This window comes from Sander lucioperca, chromosome 1, assembly GCF_008315115.2.
Source record: "Sander lucioperca isolate FBNREF2018 chromosome 1, SLUC_FBN_1.2, whole genome shotgun sequence".
In the NCBI taxonomy this organism is placed as follows: Eukaryota; Metazoa; Chordata; class Actinopteri; order Perciformes; family Percidae; genus Sander; species Sander lucioperca.
Window position 1 is genome coordinate 5527412 of NC_050173.1, and position 25558 is coordinate 5552969.

The 25558-nt window shown below is 40.0% G+C and overlaps 1 protein-coding gene and 1 long non-coding RNA gene across 2 annotated transcripts in view; one reads left to right on the forward strand and one right to left on the reverse strand.

Moving 5' to 3' along the window:
- Window positions 1-5327: 5327 nt before the first annotated feature.
- LOC118496175 lies at window positions 5328-13954 on the reverse strand. Its single transcript, XR_004898662.1, has 3 exons — window positions 13944-13954; window positions 13902-13904; window positions 5328-5664 (listed from the first exon to the last, which is right to left on the reverse strand). It is a non-coding gene; the product is annotated as an uncharacterized LOC118496175 (long non-coding RNA).
- LOC116051158 (NLR family CARD domain-containing protein 3-like) overlaps window positions 10218-25558 on the forward strand; it is a 43782-nt gene continuing 28441 nt past the window's right edge. Inside the window, exons 1-9 of the mRNA XM_036006381.1 lie at window positions 10218-10328; window positions 11263-11352; window positions 12796-12936; window positions 13424-13528; window positions 14012-14090; window positions 14242-14470; window positions 14560-16327; window positions 18496-18669; window positions 20540-20713. Coding sequence (XP_035862274.1) covers window positions 11285-11352; window positions 12796-12936; window positions 13424-13528; window positions 14012-14090; window positions 14242-14470; window positions 14560-16327; window positions 18496-18669; window positions 20540-20713 — 2738 coding nt within the window. The 5' untranslated portion in view covers window positions 10218-10328; window positions 11263-11284. The remainder of the gene's footprint in view (window positions 10329-11262; window positions 11353-12795; window positions 12937-13423; window positions 13529-14011; window positions 14091-14241; window positions 14471-14559; window positions 16328-18495; window positions 18670-20539; window positions 20714-25558) is intronic.

Sequence of the window (25558 nt, forward strand, 5' to 3'; positions counted from 1 at the left end):
TGTGTGTGTGTGTGTGTATTCAGCCAGGTGTTTAGGTGTCCTTCCTCACGAAAATGTTAAATTTTCCAATAAACAAGAAAACTATTTTCCCCTGTCCATTCTGTGTCTCCTTGTACTCGTGTTGTGTCTCATGTCTGTTTCCTTTAAGTCTTGTTTTGGGTCATTTGGCCTCAATTTGTAGTCGGTTTGTCTCTTTTTCACATCATTTTGTAGCATTATTATCTCCATATCTGTGTCTAAAAGGTTGGAAAAGCTAGAACAGATCATACATAAATAACACTTAGAAAGCTTAACCCTTTAGGACATACTGGACTCCTCAGAAGAGATACGTCTCTAAAGTCATTCCTACTCCCTATTGGACGTTCTGCCAACCTGAACAAGCTGGAACTTTCCTGCACATGGTCTGGGAGTGTGAACAGGTGGATGAGTTCTGGAATAAAACAACATCAATAATATCTGATGTGATAGGATGTCGACTTCCTACTGACCTGATTGTTATGTTACTTAATGATGACTCTAAATTACATCTGCTCGGGAGACAGAAGAAAGTTTGGCTAGTCGGCTCAACCGCAACCAAGAAAATGATAGCTCAGCGCTGCCCCCCCCCCAATCGCTTTGTATAAAACAGTGGTTGGTGTATTTTCTGGACATAGTTATGCTGGAGCTCTCTACAGCAAGGATTAACAAAGCCAAGTCATCGACTATAGACCTGTGGAAAGGTGCAGCAGCACAACTATCAGTCCTAATGACCTCAGCATCTCAGGTATCAGTCCTGATGACCTCAGCATCTCAGGTATCAGTCCTAATGACCTCAGCATCTCAGGTATCAGTCCTGATGACCTCAGCATCTCAGGTATCAGTCCTATTTACCTCAGCATCTCAGGTATCAGTCCTAATGACCTCAGCATCTCAGGTATCAGTCCTGATGACCTCAGCATCTCAGGTATCAGTCCTGATGACCTCAGCATCTCAGGTATCAGTCCTAATGACCTCAGCATCACATGTATCAGTCCTGATGACCTCAGCATCTCAGGTATCAGTCCTGATGACCTCAGCATCTCAGGTATCAGTCCTGATGACCTCAGCATCTCAGGTATCAGTCCTGATGACCTCAGCATCTCAGGAAGTAGAGGAGAGTGACTAGGCAAGGTGTGATTTCCTTTTTTTTGTGTTTTCCTCGAGACCGCAGAGGGTGGGGGGTGGGAGAGGGTTTATGTTCTTGTTCAATTGTGTTTGTCTGTTCTGTATGTTGAAAAATATAAAAATAATAAAAAAATTGATCTAAAAAAAAAAGAAAGAAAGCTTAACCCTTGTCTTGTCTTCCTGTCGACCTGCAACTTTGAGTTTTTCTGTGTCAAAATTTTAAATTATATTATTATATTATTATCTCCAAATGCTATCAAATTGAATAAAACACACAAATTCAATCAACGTAGTGACTTGATTGTTTACTTGACTTGTGAAGAGCGTTGTAGGGAACCATCCAGGTCATTTTTTTCATCATTTTTTTTTTGACAATTTGTTTGAAAGAAACCCAAATTTATGATATAGAAACGTTTTTTAAACGGGTCTGAGGAAACAGTTTGTTAAAGACAAAACGTAACGCTGAAGAAGTCCGACTACAATCACGTTCCGTTGGATATTGAAGTTGATAAATAAGTGTTTCTGCACAGCTGAGAGGAATATCTCCATGGTAATGAAATGGGGATTTAATATTAAGTCTATTGCATGTTTGGTTTCGTTGTGCATGATCCCCCCCCCCCCCCCCCCTCCACTGTATCCTGGGATGGTTTGGAGGACGTTGAGAACAGCTGCTCGTTGACATTCGGGACACGGCGTCCTGTTTCCTCCTCGCTGCCCAAACAACAATCCCAGCTCTGCAGACAGGAAACAGGAAGTGGCTGAGACAATACAGCAGCTCAGAGAGGATCCGGAGCCTCGCTGCATTCTTCAGCCACCACAGAAGAAGAAGGAAGCAGTCGCACATCGAGTTTCCTCCACAGGCGCCGCCTGCAGGAACTCACCGCCAAACGCTCAGAGAGCTGATGGACACGCAGACGCTCAGAGAGCTGATGGACACGCAGACGCTCAGAGAGCTGATGGACACTCAGACATCCTCAGAGAGCTGATGGACACGCAGACGCTCAGAGAGCTGATGGACACGCAGACGCTCAGAGAGCTGATGGACACGCAGACGCTCAGAGAGCTGATGGACACTCAGACATCCTCAGAGAGCTGATGGACACGCAGACGCTCAGAGAGCTGATGGACGCTCAGACATCCTCAGAGAGCTGATGGACAAGCAGACATCCTCAGAGAGCTGATGGACACGCAGACGTCCACAGAGAGCTGATGGACACACACACACACACACACACACACACACACACACACACTGAGATAACACACACTGAGATAACACACACTGTCACTCAGAACACACTGAGAGTAAAAACACTAGCATCAAACACCAATACACAAATTACAAACTTTTCATCTTTACAGTTTGAACAGTTTGAGTGACTTCACACTATTCAATAGTTACTTTAAAAAAAAGATATAGATTTTATAATATACCAATTTTCACGTGAGGTAAACAAGAAGGAATGAAAATCAGCAGTTCTGCTTCAATATAGTATTTTGTCTTTAGTAATTTATGGAATTACTGGAGAAAAAACTAAAGGTACATAACAGTAACAAAGAATAGTGTGACTACAGTTTTTCTCAATTGCTAAAACACTAAAACCCATTGGCTCAACAAAGTTCTCAGTTGCCTGAACTCATTTAGATAATTGTTCAGTCTGTTGTCAATACATTAAACCATTTCTCATGATGGTAAAACACAATTTGCAGATCTCACTTAGACTTTTCACCAAAACTCTAAATATGTTCTCATTCTCAAGATAGATAGATAGATAGATAGACAGATAGATAGATATTGATCCCAAAAATGGGAAATTACAGTGTTACAGCAGCAAAATATCAGTCATATAGCACAGAATATACATTAAATACTAGGATACAATATACATTAAAGTAGGGATGTCCAGATCCGATCACGTGATCGGAAATCGGGCCCGATCACGTGGTTTCAGACTGGATCGGAATCGGATGTTACCTCCCGATCAGGACTGGGATATATATGTATATATATTCTCATTATTTTTTAACACATCTATAGTTATGCGGTGGCCAGAGTTAGACCCTTTTGACTCCACACAGAAACAGCAACGCGTGCGGCATGACATCACTTTGTTGCAGAGACGCTATTGGTTAAAATTCCGGCAAAGTAGAACACGGAAGCAGCTTGAAGCGGAAAGTGCGAGTATGTCTGCGGTCTGGAGGTATTATAAAGTTGAATTATTATAGAAGTATCGGATCGGGACTCGGTATCGGTAGATACTCAAAATCAAATGACTCGGACTTGGACTCGAGGGCAAAAAAACCTGATCGGGACATCCCTACATTAAATAATAGGACACAATATACATACATACAGTATACATGAAATAATAATAGGATAGAATAAAAGAATACAAGAATAAATATTTAAAATATATACAAGTTGGACATACAAAATGTACAACTGCTTACCTAGTAATGATAAAGCTGTAGATAAAACTATTGTGCAAGTTAGACTTAGTGCAGTTGTGATGATCCGAAGCTGTCGGAGCCTCTTAGAGAAGGTGCTCCTCTGTTGGACCAGTGTCCACCACAGCTTCAAATGTCTCCTGTTTGCAGCCAATAACGGAGCCAGCCTTCCTGATCAGTTTGTTCAGTCTGTTTGTGTGGCTGGCTCCGATGCTGCTGCCCCAGCAGATGGCGGAGGAGAACAGAGCGCTGCTGGGAACAGCGGTCTTCTGGAAGACTTGGAGTTAAGCTTTTCTTTGATGTGTTCGGAGCTTTGCTGACCGGATACGCTAAAGTTTAATCTATCAACTATAGCTTCTCTTCCTTCTTCGTTGCTCTGCCTGGTTGTAGTGCTATCCTATTGCGTGCAGAGGGAATTTGAAAGACAACCGTTTATCCCGCCCCTCGGATTGACACCTGTCAATGGTGAGTTCCCAGACCCAACATCTGGATGTGGGTCTGGCTTGTCAGGCTATCTCTCCAGCATCATGCAGAAAGTTTTCTTCATCACATTGGATGTCTGCATCATCTCTAAATACTAATGAATGTGGTGTTTCCATTACTTTCTGATAAACAGTAAGAACACAGTTTTACTATCGTAAAGATATAGTGTTTTTTTCACTTTTTTTTTTTACAGCTGTGTATATAACCTCAGACATCTTACCTGGACATGTTAGTATCTTTGCTCTTTTACCTGTTTCTCTCAAACGGTACAATGTATAATTAATTATTTCTTATTTGGTGTTTGTATACAAAAAAAAGTCTTTCTGATCTTTCTCTGTGTAAATACTGTATATGTTCACTAACTAGTCTAAAACAAGAGACCTGCTCAGGCTTTCAGCTGAAATTCCAATCAGCAGTGTTTGATAGGCACCAGACTGAAATCTATTCTGTTTTGACTGTGTGGTTAACAGTGTTGACAGCAGTGGGTTAGCATTTGAACAAAGTGCTGTAAATCTACAGTGTTGTACACGTTGTGGTTAAAGCCATGAGATAAGTGTGTAGAGTTTTGAAAACTGTGTCAAGCAATGAAAAACCAACTAGAGATTGGTCCACGTGAACTGCTGCTGTGCAGACTGCAGTTAGAGTTTTTCACATGTGACTCATGTTGTGTCGTTTAGTCATCGCAAAAAACTGTAATAACATTTCAGTCCGCCAATTCCATACAAAGACCAGGCAAAGCCCATGTTACAGGGCTGACTTTAACGAGCTAAGTTAGCATCGCTGTTCAAGCTGTACAAGAACGTTAACATCAGCACGCTCCAAAAAGTAGCAAACTGTCACTGCCGCTATAACAACATCAAGTAAATTGTAAATGCACTGCAACAATGATGCTGAAGACATAAATTAAATTTTTTATTTAACCAGGAGAAATCCCATTGAAATTCAGAATCTCTTTTTCAAGGGAGTCCTGGCCAAGACAGCAGTATGATAGTTCCATATTTAAAATATACAGTAAAAACAGACATCAAACAGAAATTAACATCATCTCAACATAATCACCAGCAGCACTCAGTAGCAGCACATGTGCATTTAGTACTCAAGTAATCCTTTATCCTAATTTTAAACTGTATCAATGTTGGTAGGTAGTCTAATTTAAGATGTTTCTGCAGTTAATACAAGGATGATGGAGCAAAAATTTAAAGGCACTTTCACCGAAAACAGTTCGCGTTCGGGGAATGTCATACATAATTTGCCCATTTGATCGAAGATTACATGTCCTGGTAGTGACTTTAGGAGTCAGGAGAGAACATAAATAAGGAGGCAGTTTACACAGTATGGCCTTAAAAAGAAAAATATACCAATGCTCCAACCTGCGATTATGCAAAGAAGGCCAACTAACGCTCTCATACAAGCTACAGTGATGAGTACGAAAACTAGAATTAGTTACAAATCTTAGTGCTGCATGGTACACTGAGTCCAGCATTTTCAGAGAAGATTGATTTGCAATCATGTATAAAATATCACCATAATCCAGCATTGACAGAAATGTTGCTTGTATAAGTGTTTTTCTCGCACTAAAAGAGAAACAGCCTTTGTTTCTATAATAGAAACCCAACTTCACTCTAAGTTTTTTTGTTAGACCCTCTATTTGCTGCTTGAAGGACAAACTTTCTTCTAAGAAGAAGCCAAGGTATTTGTAGACTGATACTTGTTCAATTACTCTCTCATCTAGAGTAACAATCTGACAAACATTGTCTGTGTTCCTTGATTTAGAGAAGCACATCATTTTAGTTTTGTCAGAGTTTAATACAAGTCTCAATTTTTGAAAATTCTACTGAATAATGTTAAAAGCAGATTGCAGGTCCTCTAAGGCCTTTGTTATCCTTAATTAGAGGCAGAACAATACAAAATGGTGTTATCCGCATAAAAATGACACTTTGCTTTTGCTACATTCTGACACAAGTCATTTATATAAATAGTAAATAAAATGGGCCCCAAAATGGACCCCTGAGGGACACCATTTTGTATAAGTAATGAGTTTGAGGACACACCATCAACCTGAACACTTTGTGTTCTGCCACTCAAGTAGTCGCCAAACCATTTGACTGCTTTTAAAGACATTCCAATATCCACCAATCTCTGAGACAGGACAGAGTGGTCAACTGTATCAAACGCCTTTGACAGATCCAAAAACAGCGCAGCACAATATTCTTTAGAATCAATAGCACTTATTAAATCATAACACTTTCATGGTGGCAGTGACAGTGCTGTGTTTTTTACGAAAACCAGACTGCAAATCATTTAAAATGTTTTTTGTTACTAAATAATCTTTCAACTGGTCACTTATAAGCCCTTCTAAAACCTTGGCTAAAACTGATAGCTTAGATATTGGCCTATAATTATTTGGATTTGATCGGTCACCACCCTTTAATAAAGGAGTGACATATGCTGACTTCCATACACTAGGTATTAATCCAGTTTCAATAGTCAGGTTGAAGATGTGTGTCAAAGGTTCTGCAATATGTTCAGCAGCAATATTTAAAAAATACGGATCCAACCCATCAGGACCAGAGGATTTCTTAGCGTTCAACCCTAAAAGAGCATCATATACCTCCTGTGTTGCAATAGGAACAAGATCAAAATTGAAAGGTACATTTTCCCCAGACAGAGTAATCCTCTTGTGTCATCTGTTGTTGTGTTGCATGCTCAAACAACAACCCAGAAGGTATAAAGTGCTCCTTTAGGGAATCTAGCATCTTTTTATTGTCTGTAATAATTTTATCATTCAACTTCAATGCATTTGGCAACATAGTATCTCTAGAGTCTGAAGACAGTGATTTTATAACTTTCCAAAATCTAGAGGGGTTAGCTGAACTTTCACATAATTCATTTACATAAAAATCTGATTTAGCTCTGCGTATTTGAGAGACACATTTGTTTCTCAGGTGCCTAAAATATTGCCAGTCTGAGCTGTTTTTGGATTTCTTTACCGTTGCCCAAGCAAGATCACGCTCATGAATTAAATCAGACAATTGTTCTGAAAACCACGGATTATCACGCCCTTTAATCTTATATTTCCTAACAGGAGCATGTTTGTTTATAATGTCCAAAAAAAGTGATTTTAAATATTGCAATGCTATCTCGGGCTCCGGGATCAAATTTACACTGGTCCAATCACAAAGATTAAGATCAATTAAAAAAGCTTGTTAACAGAACGACTTAAGATTCCTCTTAATTATAATACGCGGTTTACATTTAGATATCCTGGTATCTCTCACGCCCGCAATAATGCAGTAATCACTCAAATCATTTGCAAAAACAACAGTAGCTTTGTATTTCTGTGGCACATTGGTTAAAAACTAATCAAGTAACGTAGACTTTTCAGGATGTTTAGGGTTTGGCCTAGTAGGCGAGTCTATAATTTGGGTCAAATTCGCTGAGTCACTTTTAAATCAGATGCTGGAGTTAACCAGTCCCAATTTAAGTCACCCATTAAAACCAATTCGGTATATTTTATAGATGACAAACAATCAGACAATGAGGACAATGTCTCCTTTGGTGCAGAAGGAGGTCTATAACATCCCGCAACTGTTAAAATACAATTCTTTGATAATTCAATTTTCAATAGCTATTCAAATTGTTTAGGCACAGACTTGGATATTTGTACTGTTGCCTGCAAACTATTTTTTACATAGATCACCACTCATATATAAATATAACTATCAGGAGTGGATCTACCCAGCCATGTCTCAGATAACACCATAATATCAACATTTGTCGATTTGGCCCAAATTCTGACCATATAAATTGGCTGTAGCTGGTAGAAACCCAGGCTGTAGCTGGAGTAGGAGGCCAGGCTGTATCTGACAACCGTCTCTGAAACATTTGACAAGGCTTCTTCATAGTCTTCATGTAGTTTACAGTTTTTTTTCAACTGCTTACACACAAAATCTTTTCATGTCACACGATTTTTGAAACCTCTCACTCAAAGTGCAAAATTACACAGAAAATCTCCAAAACCATAAACTATTTCTCAGCCTTTCACTCAGTTTTCAATCGCATAAAACACTTTTTTCAAAACATTACACACAATTCTCTACCTAAGACACAAACATCTAACAGGAAGTGACTTGCTTTCCTTTTCTAAACACAACCAATCAAAATGCTACACTTATTTACCAGGGCACACACACACTCCTCACATTTGCAAACACATTATGTCATAACTGAACACTAACCAATCATTGCTTTAGTATAGGCCTATACAGAGGTCAAAGGTCAGATTACCTGTTTGGAACAATGGATGTCAACAATAGACAGAGAGGAAGAGGAGGAGGAGGGAGAGACAGGGGACAACAACGAGGAGGAGGAGGAGGAGGAGGAGGAGGAGGAGGAGGGAAGAAGAGGAAGATGGAGAGCCATCTCTGATGAGATCAGGGCCACACTTATTCATCATGTGATCAACCACGGATTGACCAATGAGAGAAGCCCATCTTGAGTAGCTTTACAGTGGCGTCCATACTGCATGCAACTATCTAATAACTATTTCAGCATTACTAATCAATCAGACTTTGTTTTGCACAAAGTGCATACAATCCCCCCCCGCCCCGACACACAAGCACGCACAAACACACACACACACCCACACACACACACACACACACACACACACACACACACATACACACACACACACACACACACACACACACACACACACACACACATATTCTTTATTCTAAAAATGATACCTTTGGTTTACATATGTTTGTACTTTTGTTTTCTTGTTTCGTGCTACTGTATACAACACTGAGCTCCTCTTACCAACGTGATGTTTGACTGTAACTGTCCAACCCCTCTCAGCAGATGACTTTCTCTCTACAACATTATAAATGGAGATATAAGTCTATGAAAGACAAAAGAGCTTTAGATTTAGAACAACAGTGTGTACATGGTATATCCAAAAATGTACTATTATGAAAAAGGTGTTTGCCATTTGATGTAAATGCTTCATGTTGAGATGTGTTTCTGGTATTTTGAATGCAGTGTTTGATTTTGAAGGAGATGTGAGGCATTTAGCATTTTGTGTGTGCAGTTTTGGGAATTGTGTGTAGAGTTTTGAAAAAAGGAGACCTAGTTTTGAAAACGTGTGTAAGCAGTTGGAACAAACTGTAACAGCGGTGGCATCCATACGTGTTGTATTACCTCCATCTACTGGAGAGCTCTGGGATCATTACCACCATCTACCAAAATACTAAGAGCATGTACAAATGATAAAATACGAGTTACAAGTTAGACGCATGGACACAGATCAGCATTTACAGATACAAATCTCTCTGCATTCATTTGTGAATCGTGTTTCACAAGTTGCAAATACTTGAGACTGTTTTAGCACCATATGTGTGTGTGTGTGTGTGTGTGTGTGTGTGTGTGTGTGTGTGTGTGTGTGTGTGTGTGTGTGTGTGTGTGTGTGTGTGTGTGTGTGTGTGTCTGTGTGTGTGTGTGTGTGTGTGTGTGTGTGTGTCTGTGTGTGTCTGTCTGTGTGTGTGTGTGTGTGTGTGTGTATGTATGTGTGTGTGTGTGTGTGTGTGTGTGTGTTTGTGTGTGTGTGTGTGTGTGTGTATGTGTGTGTGTGTGTGTCTGTGTGTGTGTGTCTGTGTGTGTCTGTCTGTGTGTGTGTGTGTGTGTGTGTGTGTGTGTGTGTGTGTGTGTGTGTGTGTGTGTTGAAGATAAGAAGGTAGATTTTGTTCTATTAGGGAAACATTTGATCCATAAATGTAGATATTAAAATATATATATATTTTAGAAGAATGACTTCAATCTTTGGTGGAAGTCATTGAAACGGGTTAAGGAGAAAAAAGCCCTTAAATTGATTTCTTGACTTGAATCTCTTAAGTTAATTTTTATTTCTTTTCTCTTCTTGTATTTCCTTCTTTATGTTGATTAGTTATGTAGAAGCTCCTAGGTTTGGTTTCTATGACGACCCGAGGCTAAAGCTCTATTTCTGAAGTGGATTTGTAAACGTTTCTTGTTTGTTTGTTTGTTTGTATATCTGTACTCTGAATAAAGAAATAAAAAAAGAAAAAGAAAGTGTAAATAAAGGGGTTGCTCCGTGTTGTCGGGGCTGAACGTGTCCCAGCTGATCTCTATTATCATGTGACTCATGTTCAGGGCGTTTCCTGTTTAAAGTTTACTTTCTCTTTCACACAGGTTGTGTCGCAGTTAGTTTCCTCCGTTTGGAGCTCCAGCTGAAGGTAATGTAATGTACTTTTCTCTTAGTTTAGTTTGAGAGTTTTGAGAACATAACTGATGAATACACTGTTAGAGTCACGTTTACAGTGTGCATTATATTTATCACTTAATTATCATTATAGTTTCTAGATTTCAGAGTCTAATTTCTTCAGTGTCTTTCCTATGTCCGTATATACGAGGAAGTAAAGGAAACTCGGCCTCTGTTAAAGAAAAAAAAACAGTGAGAGAAAGCAAACAAACTGTTGTACACTTTGCCTGAAAAGCGAGCAGTGGAAGTTAATAATTTACTTAGGTAATTTATATTTTAGCCCCAAGAAAGAGAGAGAGAGAGAGAGAGAGAGAGAGAGAGAGAGAGAGAGAGGGAGAGAGAGAGAGAGAGAGAGAGAGAGAGAGAGAGAGAGAGAGAGAGAGAGAGAGAGAGAGCAATCTGACATAGGTTATCATATATCCCGGTCCAAAGTTCCTGGACCTGATCACAGGACCAGAGGACATGAAGTAACTGTCTGTCCTCTGTCTTACTGTGTCTCTAATCATTAACATGACTGTCTCTTATCTCCAAGTGGAAACGACTGTCTGCCTCTCCATGTTACCAACACTCTTTCCAAGTGATCTCTAATGTTTTCCCCAACCCTCCAGCTAAATGCCTCTTCATACGACAGCCAGATTTCAACAGAGACCAGGCTAAATAACTCAGAAAATGATTACAAGTTATTGTTGTCAAATCTTTTACTTTGTAGTTTATGTTTGTTGGTTTAACATTTATGTCTCTTTGTCGTCGTGCATTTTTAAAAGTGCTGTTGTCAGCGTTTTGAGGCTCCAGAGGTGTCTTTGATAAACGTCCAGAGTAGAACTACAGCAGCTGATGATGCATTCAGCTGACAGTGATGTGAAAGAGACAAGAAGAGCCAATGAGAAATGATGTTGTTTCCTCTGCAGATGAGAGGCTGAGTTCAGCAGCATGGATCAGTGTGAGGACAGAGAGACCACTCTGTGTGGGGAACAGGACCGCCAGACCAAAGCTCAGAGGTGAGACCACCATCTCTAACTGTCCAGCACTCACATCACTCCACCACCTGAAATACACAAACTGGTAGTGATGATGAGACACACTCATGATCTTCTATGAAGTACTTTACTCAGTATACTGGGAGAGAGAGTGCTGCAACGTGGCCATCGTTCCTCTCTCTCTCTCTCTAACGCCTACCAGACACTAGAAGACTCTGAACAGACTAAAGTCTGACACCATCTCACATCTAACGTTAAAGACACACTGTAGTCCCAGGTCAGAGGAACTGTGAGGTGTCTGTCTGTCTGTCTGTCTATCGGTCTGTCTGTGTGTCTGTCTGTCTGTCTGTCTGTCTATCGGTCTGTCTGTGTGTGTGTGTCTGTCTGTCTGTCTGTCTGTCTGTGTGTGTGTGTGTGTTTATGTCTGTCTGTCTGTCTGTCTATCGGTCTGTCTGTGTGTGTGTGTCTGTCTGTCTGTCTGTCTGTCTGTGTGTGTGTGTGTGTTTATGTCTGTCTGTCTATCGGTCTGTGTGTGTGTCTGTCTGTCTGTGTGTGTGTGTGTGTGTGTGTGTGTGTGTCTGTCTGTCTGTCTATCGGTCTGTGTGTGTGTGTGTGTGTGTGTGTGTGTGTGTGTGTGTGTGTGTGTGTGTGTGTGTGTGTGTGTGTGTTTGTGTTAAGTGATAAAAAGCTTGGATAAAACTGACCAAAACACCAGGGGAAAGCGACAAAAGTGTTAAAAAAGTTTTTAAGTTAAAATTTTGACCCAGAAAAACAAAAGGTTGCGCGGTCGACAGGAAGACAACACGAGGGTTAAATGTACTTATTAGTACTTAGTATTACAAGTAAAAGTAAGAAAAACCATTGATAATGAACTTTATGGCCAAAGGTGTCATCATCTGTTACCATGGCAGCAGAGCCTGCAGCAGGTGCTTCCATGACACCATCAGTCATTATGCTTCCTCCTCTTCTTCTTCAGTTTTGGCCTATGGTTGTTTTTTGGGCATCACATCACCAACTGGAACCGAGCATTATCTTGGCAATCTAGGAGCAGTGATTCACCAAACCTGCTTTCTTCCAGTGGAACAAATTTCTTCTGATTTTGTTGAAACGAGTAACTAAGATGCTTCGGGGGAATGTAGTGGAGTAAAAGTAGACATTTTATTTAAGAAATGTAGTGGAGTAAAAGTAAAAGTTTCTGGAAATATAAATAACAAAGTAAAGTACAGATACGTGAAATTGTACTTAAGTACAGTAGCGAAGTATTTGTACTTTGTTGCATTCCAACACTGTCCAGCTGTCATCCTTTCTCTCTACAGTCTAAAGTTACCTGCACATACAGGACATTACCATCATATCTAGAATAACAACTATCATCATATAAGACATGAGAGAATATGCATAGGAAATGATTTCCCACTATCATCACCATTATTCACACACACCTCTGTCTATGTTGTGTTGAAGCCCAGAGCAGCAGCTCACACCTGACTCTGATGGACCTGAACCTGGACCTAAACCAGAACCCAGCTGTGTGTCCATGAAGAGTGACCGGTCTAAGAATTGGCCTGAGAAGTTCAAAGATGGACGTCACTCTGTTGATACAAGGTGAGGATTTAAAACTGAGAAAAACACAACAGAGTGTTTGTGTCAGATTCTCAACTGTGAGTCGTTGGTGTAAACTGGCAGCTTTCAGAACGCTGCAGACCGGAGCATTGCAAGTATCTGCAAGTTTCAACTCGTCTCATCCAGAATCTTTGGTCTGAACTGGACTTTAGCAAGCAGGCCACCCATAATCCTTTACTGGGGCAGGTGGCCTTGCCAAGAATAACAGAACAGCAGGGGGCAACACACAACCAACCTGCTCCTTACCATGCATATCTGATAGTGGTCTACAGTATGGAGCCCACCTGTGTGTTTCACATGGATTCACTCTGTACCTTTAAAACTGTTGTGTTTCAGTAAAAAACACTTTTCTCCTGGATGGCATGACAAAACAATGAACACATATTGTTTGAAATGTATAAACAATCCATTGTTGCACAGTGTTCTGGGTCAGTGCAGATTATATTCAGTTTTTATGTGTTTCTATCAGGAGAAAGCTGGAAGAACCAGAACCCAGCTGTGTGTCCATGAAGAGTGATCGGTCTAAGGGTTTGATTATAACCTTCAAAGATGGACGTCACTCTGTTGATCAAAGGTGAGGATTTAAATATGAGAACAAAAGAAACTGTGCTGCCTTCCAGTTGGTCTCATCCATCAAACACTGTTGATCATCTTTCCAACCTGTTCAGCTTTGGGGCATCGTTCTCTGGTGTTGTAGCTCATTTTTAGAGCAAAACTCTGCCGTGTACTCATGTTTTGTTGTTCTCATCTGACAATATTTTCTGTTGTTTTAGATTTGGTTCGGCCCAATATTCACTTGTTTTGTGTTCACACTAAGTTTGTTCAAACAAACCAAGAGGAGTCCTTAGTGAAAGACACTAGTTGTAGCACTTGTTTGCTTCTTAGTTCTTCCTGTTGAATCACAGTGGGATCAGCAGTACGACCAACAATTTAATGTCAGGTGAAACCATCTGATTCCATGCTGTAATCAACACTTTAAGTCAGAGGACATTTACCTTGTGTGTGTCTCTGTGTGGACAGACATGATGTGAGCTAATTCTTCCTGATCCCTCCACAGAGTGGACCAGGAGATCTCAGAGGTTCCCAGTGGTCAGTCTACCCAGCAGCATCAAACACACCTGGACTCCATATTTATGGTCTGTATATGTACAACAACTACTTTTACATCTATCTTGTTCACAATCATCTGGTGCACTTTATAGACCAGGGGATTGTCTGTCCAACATGGATCTGATGTTTGCTTCCATGATTTCAGTCTGATTTGATTCATATAATCTTCTGTTCCAGCTGCTGGAGGATGACATTGTCACGTTTGTGAAGAACGAGCTGAAGAAGATCCAGAAGGTTCTGAGTCCAGATTACCCAGAATGCTCAGAGAATCAGAGGGAGGGTGAGGAGGTGTTGGATGGTGAGGATGAAGAGCAGAGGAGGAGCAGCAGAGAGGCATTTCTAAAGATCACACTGCACTTCCTGAGGAGAAGGAAGCAGGACGAGCTGGCTGACTGTCTGCAGAGCAGTAAGAGGATTTATATATTTAGGGGAAGTAATCTGTCATATGTAATTTAGAAATCGCTTATTGATCTTTTTTGTTGTGTGTTCATTCAGGAAGTTATTCTGGAGTTTGTAAGCGTAAACTGAAATCTAACCTAAACAACAAGTTCCAGTGTGTGTTTGAGGGGATTGCTAAAGCAGGAAACCCAACCGTTCTGAATCAGATGTTCACAGAGATCTACCTCACAGAGGGAGGGACTGCAGAGGTCAATGCTGAACATGAGATCAGACAGATTGAAACAGCATCCAGGAAACCAGACAGACCAGAAACAACAATCAGACAAGACGACATCTTTAAAATACCACCTGGAAGAGAAGAACCAATCAGAACAGTGATGACAAAGGGAGTGGCTGGCATCGGGAAAACAGTCTTAACACAGAAGTTCACTCTGGACTGGGCTGAAGACAAAGCCAACCAGGACATCCAGTTCATATTTCCATTCACCTTCAGAGAGCTGAATGTGCTGAAAGAGAAAAAGTACAGCTTGGTGGAACTTGTTGATTACTTCTTTAGTGAAACCAAAGAAGCAGGAATCTGCAGGTTTGAAGAGTTCCAGGTTGTGTTCATCTTTGACGGTCTGGATGAGTGTCGACCTCCTCTGGACTTCCACAACACTGAGATCCTGACTGATGTCACAAAGTCCACCTCAGTGGGTGTGCTGCTGACAAACCTCATCAGGGGCAAACTGCTTCCCTCTGCTCGCCTCTGGATAACCACACGACCTGCAGCAGCCAATCAGATCCCTCCTGGGTGTGTTGACATGGTGACAGAGGTCAGAGGCTTCACTGACCCACAGAAGGAGGAGTACTTCAGGAAGAGATTCAGAGATGAGGAGCAGGCCAGCAGAATCATCTCCCACATCAAGACATCACGAAGCCTCCACATCATGTGCCACATCCCAGTCTTCTGCTGGATCACTGCTACAGTTCTGGAAGACGTGTTGAAGACCAGAGAGGGAGGAGAACTGCCCAAAACTCTGACTGAGATGTACATCCACTTCCTGGTGGTTCAGTCCAAACAGAAGAACGTCAAGTATGACCGAGGAGCTGAGACAGATCCACATTGGAGTACAGAGAGCAGGAAGATGATTGAGTCTCTAGGAAAACTGGCTTTTGAGCAGCTGCAGAAAGGCAACCTGATCTTCTATGAATCAGACCTGACAGAGTGTGGCATCGATATCAGAGCAGCCTCAGTGTACTCAGGAGTGTTCACACAGATATTTAAAGAGGAGAGAGGACTGTACCAGGACAAGGTGTTCAGCTTCATCCATCTGAGTGTTCAGGAGTTTCTGGCTGCTCTTCATGTCCATCTGACATTCACCAACTCTGGAGTCAACCTGCTGTCAGGAAAACAAACAACATCAACACGTTTCTACCAGAGTGCTGTGGACAAGGCCTTACAGAGTCCAAATGGACACCTGGACTTGTTCCTCCGCTTCCTTCTCGGTCTTTCTCTTCAGACCAATCAGACTCTCCTTCGAGGCCTGCTGAAACAAACAGGAAGTAGCTCACAGACCAATCAGGAAACAGTCAAGTACATGAAGGAGAAGATCAATGAGAATCTGTCTGCAGAGAGAAGCATCAATCTGTTCCACTGTCTGAATGAACTGAATGATCGTTCTCTAGTGGAGGAGATCCAACAGTCCCTGAGTTCAGGAAGTCTCTCCACAGATAAACTGTCTCCTGCTCAGTGGTCAGCTCTGGTCTTCATCTTACTATCATCAGAAGAAGATCTGGACGTGTTTGACCTGAAGAAATACTCTGCTTCAGAGAAGGCTCTTCTGAGGCTGCTGCCAGTGGTCAAAGCCTCTAAAAAAGCTCTGTAAGTACAGCGATAGTTGGACTCATATGTCATAACTTAAAGACTCTGCTGTCTTTTCAACTTCTTGATTGTTTTTTCTTCATTACCGTCTCTTCAGGCTGAGTGGCTGTAACCTGTCAGAGAGAAGCTGTGAAGCTCTGTCCTCAGTTCTCAGCTCCCAGTCCTCTAGTCTGACAAAACAAAAACAAAAATGTGAATGTTTCCAAAGTAATTTGTTCTGATTTAGAATCACATCATAGATAATGAAATATGAACTGTGACTGAGATCCAGAAATCATTATATCATGTGAGTTTGATTACTGGACTTCTGTTTATTCCTTCAATGTTTCCATTTTGTTTAGAGTAGAGCAGCAAGATTTAAACATGCTGAGAAGGGTTTTCACATACTGTATCACCAAAAGTCCAGACCCAACATTTAAGCACAAATGTTATTTGTCTAATATAATTTGGATCACATCAGCTGTGCCACTGACACGTCAATAATTAAGTGTGTGGACGTATAGTAGCTAAATCTATCCATGAAAAAAAATATTTTGGTCAGTAGATATTTTAGTTATAAACAGATTAAGTTAGCCAAGCAGTTAGGTGTTTATATGTACAGTAGTTATTGCATTTTGAAAAATTCCATGATCTCTACCGTTACAAAGCTAACATTAACTTAAGATGACTGGCTGACTAACGTTTAACAGGGAGGGACTACAAATCGTCTCTTTTGCTTTTCTTCATTTTGAGATTGAATTTCCCCACAATATGAATACAGTTTGATTATAACCTTTATTTAGTTGGAAACCGTTGTTGTATAATCTCTTTATTACATGAGAGGGTTTGATTTAACATCATATTATCACTTCAGTCATGCTTACGATCCTCGGTACCAGCGCAGCGGTCCTAGCCGCATCACTGATGTGCCAATAATGACGTTAAATCAAACCCTCTCATGTAATATTGCTTAATTCAGTCATGATTAATGATCATGTTTTCCAACATGTTTAGAGTAGAGCAGCAGATATTTAAACATGCTGAGAAGGGATGTCATGTACTGTATCACCAAAAGTCCAGACTCAACTCAACTCTAAATTATTATTATTATAATATATCGTAAAGCACCTAAGTTATCAAGTATGAACTATGGCTGAAATTGAGAACCTAATTTGTTTTTTCTTATGTGAATTTGTCACAATTAGTTATCATGTTTCCAACTTGTTTAGTATAATATGGCAAGAATTTTAACATGTTAAAAATCGATTTCATATTCTCTATCACCGAAAGTCCAGACCTAAACATATATATATACATATATATATATATGTATATATATATAAACACAAATGTTATCTGTCGTCTTCATTACCATCCCTCCAATAAAGCTCTGTAAGTGTGATTTATTGGCATAATGTGTATAATCTCTTTATTACACATTAATAATTACACATTACATCTCTTTATGAGGTTGAATATGATTCAACCTCATATTATTACTTCAGTCATGCTTACGAACGTCGTGCCAATAATGATGTTGAATCAAACCCTCTCTTGTAATATTGCTTAATTCAGTCATGATTAATGATCATGTTTCCAACTTGTTTAGAGTAGAGCAGCAGATATTTAGACATGCTGAGAAGGGATTCATATACTGTATCACCAAAAGTCCAGACTCAACATATAAACACAATCGCTTTTTGTCTTCTCATAAGATATTTCTCTAAACGTTAAGCTTCATGAAATTTAAACCGCCCTTCTCAAGTCAGGTTTTAAAATTTAACAATTCGGAAATCTTTGAATGTTTCCAAAACATTTTGTTCTTATTTATAATATGTTGGAAAGCATGAAGTATGAACTATGGCTGAGATTGAGAACCTCATTTTTTAAAAATCTTATGTGAATTTGAATACTGGATGTCTTTTTACTCCTCATTCAGTCACAATTAGTTATCATGTTTCCAACTTGTTTAGAATAATATTGCAAGAATTTCAACATGTTTAAAATGGATTTCATATTCTCTATCACCAAAAGTCCAGACTTAACATATAAACACAAATGTTATCTGTCTTCTTCATTACCGTCCCTCCAACAAAGCTCTGTAAGTGTGATTTATTCATCATCAAATAATCTGATATCTTTCAACAGGAGTTAATAAATACCTTGTTTCCTTCCTGTCGTCTCTCCAGACTGAGTGGCTGTAACCTGTCAGAGAGAAGCTGTGAAGCTCTGTCCTCAGTTCTGAGCTCTGAGTCCTCTAGTCTGAGAGAGCTGGACCTGAGTAACAACAATCTGCAGGATTCAGGAGTGAAGCATCTGTCTCCTGGACTAGAGAGTCCACACTGTAAACTGGACACACTCAGGTCAGATCAAGAACAGTAATCTTTAAAACACAGTATTGAAAAATACTTTGGTAACAAAAATGTGAATGTTTCCAAAGTAATTTGTTCTGATTTAGAATCACATCATAGAGAATGAAATATGAACTGTGACTGAGATCCAGAAATCATTATATCATGTGAGTTTGATTACTGGACTTCTGTTTATTCCTTCAATGTTTCCATTTTGTTTAGAGTAGAGCAGCAAGATTTAAACATGCTGAGAAGGGTTTTCACAGGGTATCACCAAAAGTCCAGACCCAACATTTAAGCACAAATGTTATTTGTCTAATATAATTTGGATCACATCAGCTGTGCCACTGACACGTCAATAATTACGTGTGTGGACGTATAGTAGCTAAATCTATCCATGAAAAAAAAATATTTTGGTCAGTAGATATTTTAGTTATAAACAGATTAAGTTAGCCAAGCAGTTAGGTGTTTATATGTACAGTAGTTATTGCATTTTGAAAAATTCCATCATCTCTACCGTTACAAAGCTAACATTAACTTAAGATGACTGGCTGACTAACGTTTAACAGGGAGGGACTACAAATCTTCTCTTTTGCTTTTCTTCATTTTGAGATTGAATTGCCCCACAATATGAATACAGTTTGATTATAACTTTTATTTAGTTGGAAACCGCATCACTGATGTGCCAATAATGACGTTAAATCAAACCCTCTCATGTAATATTGCTTAATTCAGTCATGATTAATGATCATGTTTTCCAACTTGTTTAGAGTAGAGCAGCAGATATTTAAACATGCTGAGAAGGGATGTCATGTACTGTATCACCAAAAGTCCAGACTCAACTCAACTCTAAATTATTATTATTATAATATATCGTAAAGCACCTAAGTAAGCAAGTATGAACTATGGCTGAAATTGAGAACCTAATTTGTTTTTTCTTATGTGAATTTGTTGCAATTAGTTATCATGTTTCCAACTTGTTTAGTACAATATGGCAAGAATTTTAACATGTTAAAAATCGATTTCATATTCTCTATCACCAAAAGTCCAGACTTAACATATAAACACAAATGTTATCTGTCGTCTTCATTACCATCCATCCAACAAAGCTCTGTAAGTGTGATTTATCGACATAATGTGTATAATCTCTTTATTACACGAGAGGGTTTGATTCAACCTCATATTATTACTTCAGTCATGCTTACGAACGTCGTGCCAATAATGATGTTGAATCAAATCCTCTCTTGTAATATTGCTTAATTCAGTCACGATTAATGATCATGTTTCCAACTTTTTTAGAGTAGAGCAGCAGATATTTAGACATGCTGAGAAGGGATTCATATACTGTATCACCAAAAGTCCAGACTCAACATATAAACACAATCGTTATTTGTCTTCTCATAAGATATTTCTCTAAACGTTAAGCTTCATAAAATTTAAACCGCCCTTCTCAAGTCAGGATTTAAAATTTAACAATTCGGAAATCTTTGAATGTTTCCAAAACATTTTGTTGTTATTTATAATATGTTGGAAAGCATGAAGTATGAACTATGGCTGAGATTGAGAACCTCATTTTTTAAAAATCTTATGTGAATTTGAATACTGGATGTCTTTTTACTCCTCATTCAGTCACAATTAGTTATCATGTTTCCAACTTGTTTAGAATAATATTGCAAGAATTTCAACATGTTTAAAATGGATTTCATATTCTCTATCACCAAAAGTCCAGACTTAACATATAAACACAAATGTTTTCTGTCTTCTTCATTACCGTCCCTCCAACAAAGCTCTGTAAGTGTGATTTATTCATCATTAAATAATCTGATATCTTTCAACAGGAGTTAATAATAAATACCTTGTTTCCTTCCTGTCGTCTCTCCAGACTGAGTGGCTGTAACCTGTCAGAGAGAAGCTGTGAAGCTCTGTCCTCAGTTCTGAGCTCTGAGTCCTCTAGTCTGAGAGAGCTGGACCTGAGTAACAACAACCTGCAGGATTCAGGAGTGAAGCTGCTGTCGGCTGGACTGAAGAGTCCACACTGTAAACTGGAGACTCTCAGGTCAGGAGTCATCAACTCATTCAACTGATGACCATTTAAAATCTCTTTAGTTGATAAACAGCTAACATGTAGCTTTGTGTCTGTTTATACGACAAACTTTAGCTGTAGTTTTGAGACTCAGTAATTAAATACCACAGATGATTTTAAAGATTTATTATAAATCTGGTTCCTGTGTGTTGTTCTGTGTGTTTGCAGTCTGTCAGGCTGTCTGATCTCAGAGGAAGGCTGTTCTTCTCTGGTCTCAGCTCTGAGCTCCAACCCCTCCCATCTGAGAGAGCTGGACCTGAGCTACAATCATCCAGGAGACTCAGGAGTGAAGCTGCTGTCGGCTGGATTGAAGGATCCTCTCTGGAGACTGGACACTCTCAGGTACAAACGGAAATGAGATATTTGTGTAGCAAGTTTTAAAGGAAAACATCTCCATTAACTAAAATGATAATTTTTTTTTCTATGAGACAATCATCTAATGATAACAATGTGTAAATGCGCATATAGTCTGTTCTGCTCTCTGCTATGTTCAGTTATATTTTCCTCATTATTTATACGTTATTTCACCCAAAAGCTGTCCGCTATTAATTGATCTGTAGATCAGAGGTGGGCCGACAGGGCCAACAAGGCCTTCTCTGCTGGCCAAGAGATTGTCATAATCAGAAAGTTATAGTTTTTTAATTAAAGACCTATATATTCATTTCTAATATATATTTATATTTATCAATTTCATATGTATTTTATATATTGTATACGCTGCAAGTTTGTTTAAACTTTTAGATGTAAAGTTAATGAAAGAAAGGTGGATGTACTTTTTCTTCACATGATGAGCAGCTTTTGGTAAGTTTAATGGATTTTTCAGCATTTTAGTGAAATTATTTTACTAGCTATTACTGCTGGTTTTAGGTGTTAAAGATTGGAGCAGTGTCAGTGGCTGCTGGGCCTTTGTGTGTGCGTGGTGACGTGTGTGTTAAGACTCCGCTGCGTGGCTGGAATTTGTGGGCAGTTTCTTTGGTAATTCCATTCATTTTGACTATATGTGATGCAGCATCCTGTCATACTGCGTGAAAGTGATGCTTCAGTCAGCGTGTGTTCATGTCTCTGCAGTAGTGTATTAGGTGTCTCTAGGTGTTGAGCCTTGTGTTAAATCACGTTATTCCACACGGTAATGTCCTAGTGTCATGGTGAGGTTATTCAAAGGTGACTTAATAACTGTAAGGTAGTAGTGAAAGCCCAGCTGTAAAATACACGGCCCGCTACTGCCGTAGATAAACTGCTAGTTGCTATGGACGCTGCTATCACTGAACCCAGGGATCTCTCTCTCTCTCTCTCTCTCTCTCTCTCTCTCTCTCTCTCTCTCTCTCTCTCTCTCTCTCTCTCTCTCTCTCTGTGTCACTCTCTCTCTCAATTTCAATTTCCATTTCATGTTGCTTTATTGGCATGACAAGAAATACGTCTGTGTTGCCAAAGCATAACAACAAACATACATATAAACAACAACAAGGAGTAAATACATCTGATATAATAATACAAGTAAACAGGATAATTATGATATAAATGCAGATACTAAACAAATTATGTGCATGTCCCTCAAAGGATATGTTAAAACAATTAAATATATATATATATATATATATATATATATATATATATATATATATATATATATATATATACATACAAATAAACAAAAGAATAGAGAAATAAAAATGATAATATATACAAATTCTCTATTTATTTTGCCTTGTATTGTGGCAGGAGAAGACATATTTAGCTGCTAGCCATGCCGTGCTTTTATTTTCCCCTAATAAAAGAGGAAGCTTTTTGTCCTCAGTGTAGGTAGTGAAGCCTGGTATATGTTTTTCAAATTTTTGGAAATATTTGGTTCTTAAGTCTTCATATTTGGGACATGTACATAGGAAATGTAATTCTGTTTGGATATCCTGGTGGCAGTGTGTACAGACTCGTTCCTCTCTTGGTCTCCACTCTTTTAAATGTCGACCTCTTTCAATTTCCAGCTCGTGGTCACTGACTCTGGATTTTGTTAAAATTCGTATTTCTTTTGGATTTTTTGGTTTGAGATATTCGGCCAATTGGATATCTGTGTTGAGGGATTGATAACAGAGGAGTTTGTGTTGTATTTTATTTTCATTTTGCCATTGTTCTGTATACTCGTCTTTTAATTTAGTTTCATATCTTTTGATTGAAGACTGAGGATTGTGTCTGTGGCGGCTCTGAGGCTCAGTGTACCTGTCTCTCTCTCTACCTGTCTGTCTACTACTGACTGTGTTTAGCTCCGTGTACCTGTCTCTCTCTCTACCTGTCTGTCTACTACTGACTGTGTTTAGCTCCGTGTACCTGTCTCTCTCTACCTGTCTCTCTACTACTGACTGTTTGGTTCAGTGTACCTGTCTCTCTCGCTACCTGTCTGTCTACTACTGTGTTTAGCCCAGTGTACCTGTCTCTCTCTCTACCTGTCTGTCTACTACTGACTGTGTTTAGCCCAGTGTACCTGTCTCTCTCTCTCTACCTGTCTGTCTACTACTGACTGTGTTTAGCCCAGTGTACCTGTCTCTCTCTCTACCTGTCTGTCTACTACTGACTGTGTTTACCTCCGTGTACCTGTCTCTCTCTACCTGTCTGTCTACTACTGACTGTGTTTAGCTCTGTGTACCTGTCTCTCTCTCTACCTGTCTGTCTACTACTGACTGTGTTTAGCTCTGTGTACCTGTCTCTCTTTCTACCTGTCTGTCTACTACTGACTGTGTTTAGCTCTGTCTCTCTCCCTCTCTCTCTCTCTCTCTCTCTCTCTCTGTCTCTCTTTCTCTCTCTCTCTCTCTCTCTGTCTCTCTTTCTCTCTGTCTGTCTTTCTCTCTCTCAATTCAATTTGCTTTATTGTCATGAACAAAGAAAACATGTTGTTGCCAAAACAGTTTACAGTAAATAAATAGTATGACATCGATAGCCTGGATGCCAGCTGAACTTAGCCCCGCCCACAACATTCGAGGTCGGGAAGTTCGGTCTGGACTTGATCCGTTGAGGAGCAATTATGCTCGAACAAGAGCTGTTCGGACCAATCAAATTTTGAGGGCGGGCTTTATATGATGATGGACAGATACAGTAACGAACAGTAACGTCTCTCTCACACACACACACACATACACACACACACACACACACACACACACACACACACACACAGCTGTGACTCAGCTGTTCAAGTCACAGAGGCTGGTTTTAGAACGTAAGAGACTTCACCTGTTTCAACGGCCAATAGAGAAGTCAGCTGGTGATGTCAGCTAAAAACTATAGAAATGAAATTATCAATAATCTATTTTATTTCTACGTTACAAACAGCTTTACGAAATGGCAGAGTTTTAGACGGAGCGGAGCCTCAACAACCTGAAAGCATGGTAACGTTATATGGTGGAGAGAGATAGAGAGAGACTGAAGAGAGAGATAGAGAGAGACTGAAGAGAGAGAGAGAGAGAGAGATAGAGAGAGACTGAAGAGAGAGATAGAGAGAGACTGAAGAGAGAGATAGAGAGAGACTGAAGAGAGAGATAGAGAGAGACTGAAGAGAGAGATAGAGATAGAGAGACTGAAGAGAGAGATAGAGAGAGACTGAAGAGAGAGATAGAGAGAGACTGAAGAGAGATAGAGAGAGACTGAAGAGAGAGATAGAGAGACTGAAGAGAGAGATAGAGAGAGACTGAAGAGAGAGATAGAGAGAGACTGAAGAGAGGGAGAGAGAGACTGAAGAGAGAGATAGAGAGACTGAAGAGAGAGATAGAGAGAGACTGAAGAGAGATAGAGAGAGAGAGATAGAGAGAGACTGAAGAGAGGGAGCCCAGCGTTAGAACAAAGCTGTGAATCAGAGAAATAAAACGTGTTTTCTCTGATTCATCTCTAGAAACCCAACTGTATCCATCATGTCACTATCACTAACGTTATCCACATTCATATTTACACTAAACAAATGATATATCCAGCTACAATACAGTCTAAAAGTCGGGAGTTATGACGGAAGTGCATTGTGCAAAGAGTGGTTGCTACGGAGACGAAACACCGTCTCGTCTGTTGACAGTTGAGTTCCGTTGCTCTGATTGGTTGTAGGTCTATCCAATGAGTGCAGAGGAATTTTCTTTCCCTGTTGGGTTGAAAGCCGCCCCATAATCCCAATGGAGCGGTTTCAGACTCCCATTCTGACTAGAATCTGAGTCTGACCATGTCAGGTTATATATAGAACATATCACATATTAAAGTTGGTGGTCACTGAGCCTGTCTCTCTCTCTCTGACCTGTCTGTCTGAGTCTTTCTGTCTCTACGGCCAGCTGGTGGTCACTGAGCCTGTCTCTCTCTCTCTGACCTGTCTGTCTGAGTCTTCCTGTCTCGATGTCAGGCTACCTTTCTGCTGCATCTGTTGCTTTTTAGTTCCGTCTCCATGGTAACACACTTTGATGGGACAATGATTTTTTCATTTGATCCCAACTGATTCTAACTGTCAAAGTAGCTAAGCTAGCTAAGCTAGCTAAGCTAGCTAAGTTTCTGCTGTCAAGGCCAACAAATCTCCCCTCTTCAAACTCATCAGTTTAACTCTCAGTGTAGTGTCTATGTCTTAGGTTGCTTTCCCTGTTGATTTATTATTACAAGAGAGAAACATAGAGAAAAGTCCCCTCAGTCAGCTAGCCCTGTCCCTCAGCCCCCTCACCTCACAGCCCCCAGAACCTCAGGACCTCAGCCCCCAGAGCCTCAGGACACCCACCCCCCCCCCCTCAGCCCCCAGAGCCTCAGGACACCCACCCCCCCACCTCAGCCCCCAGAGCCTCAGGACCCCTCAGCTCCCTCACCTCACAG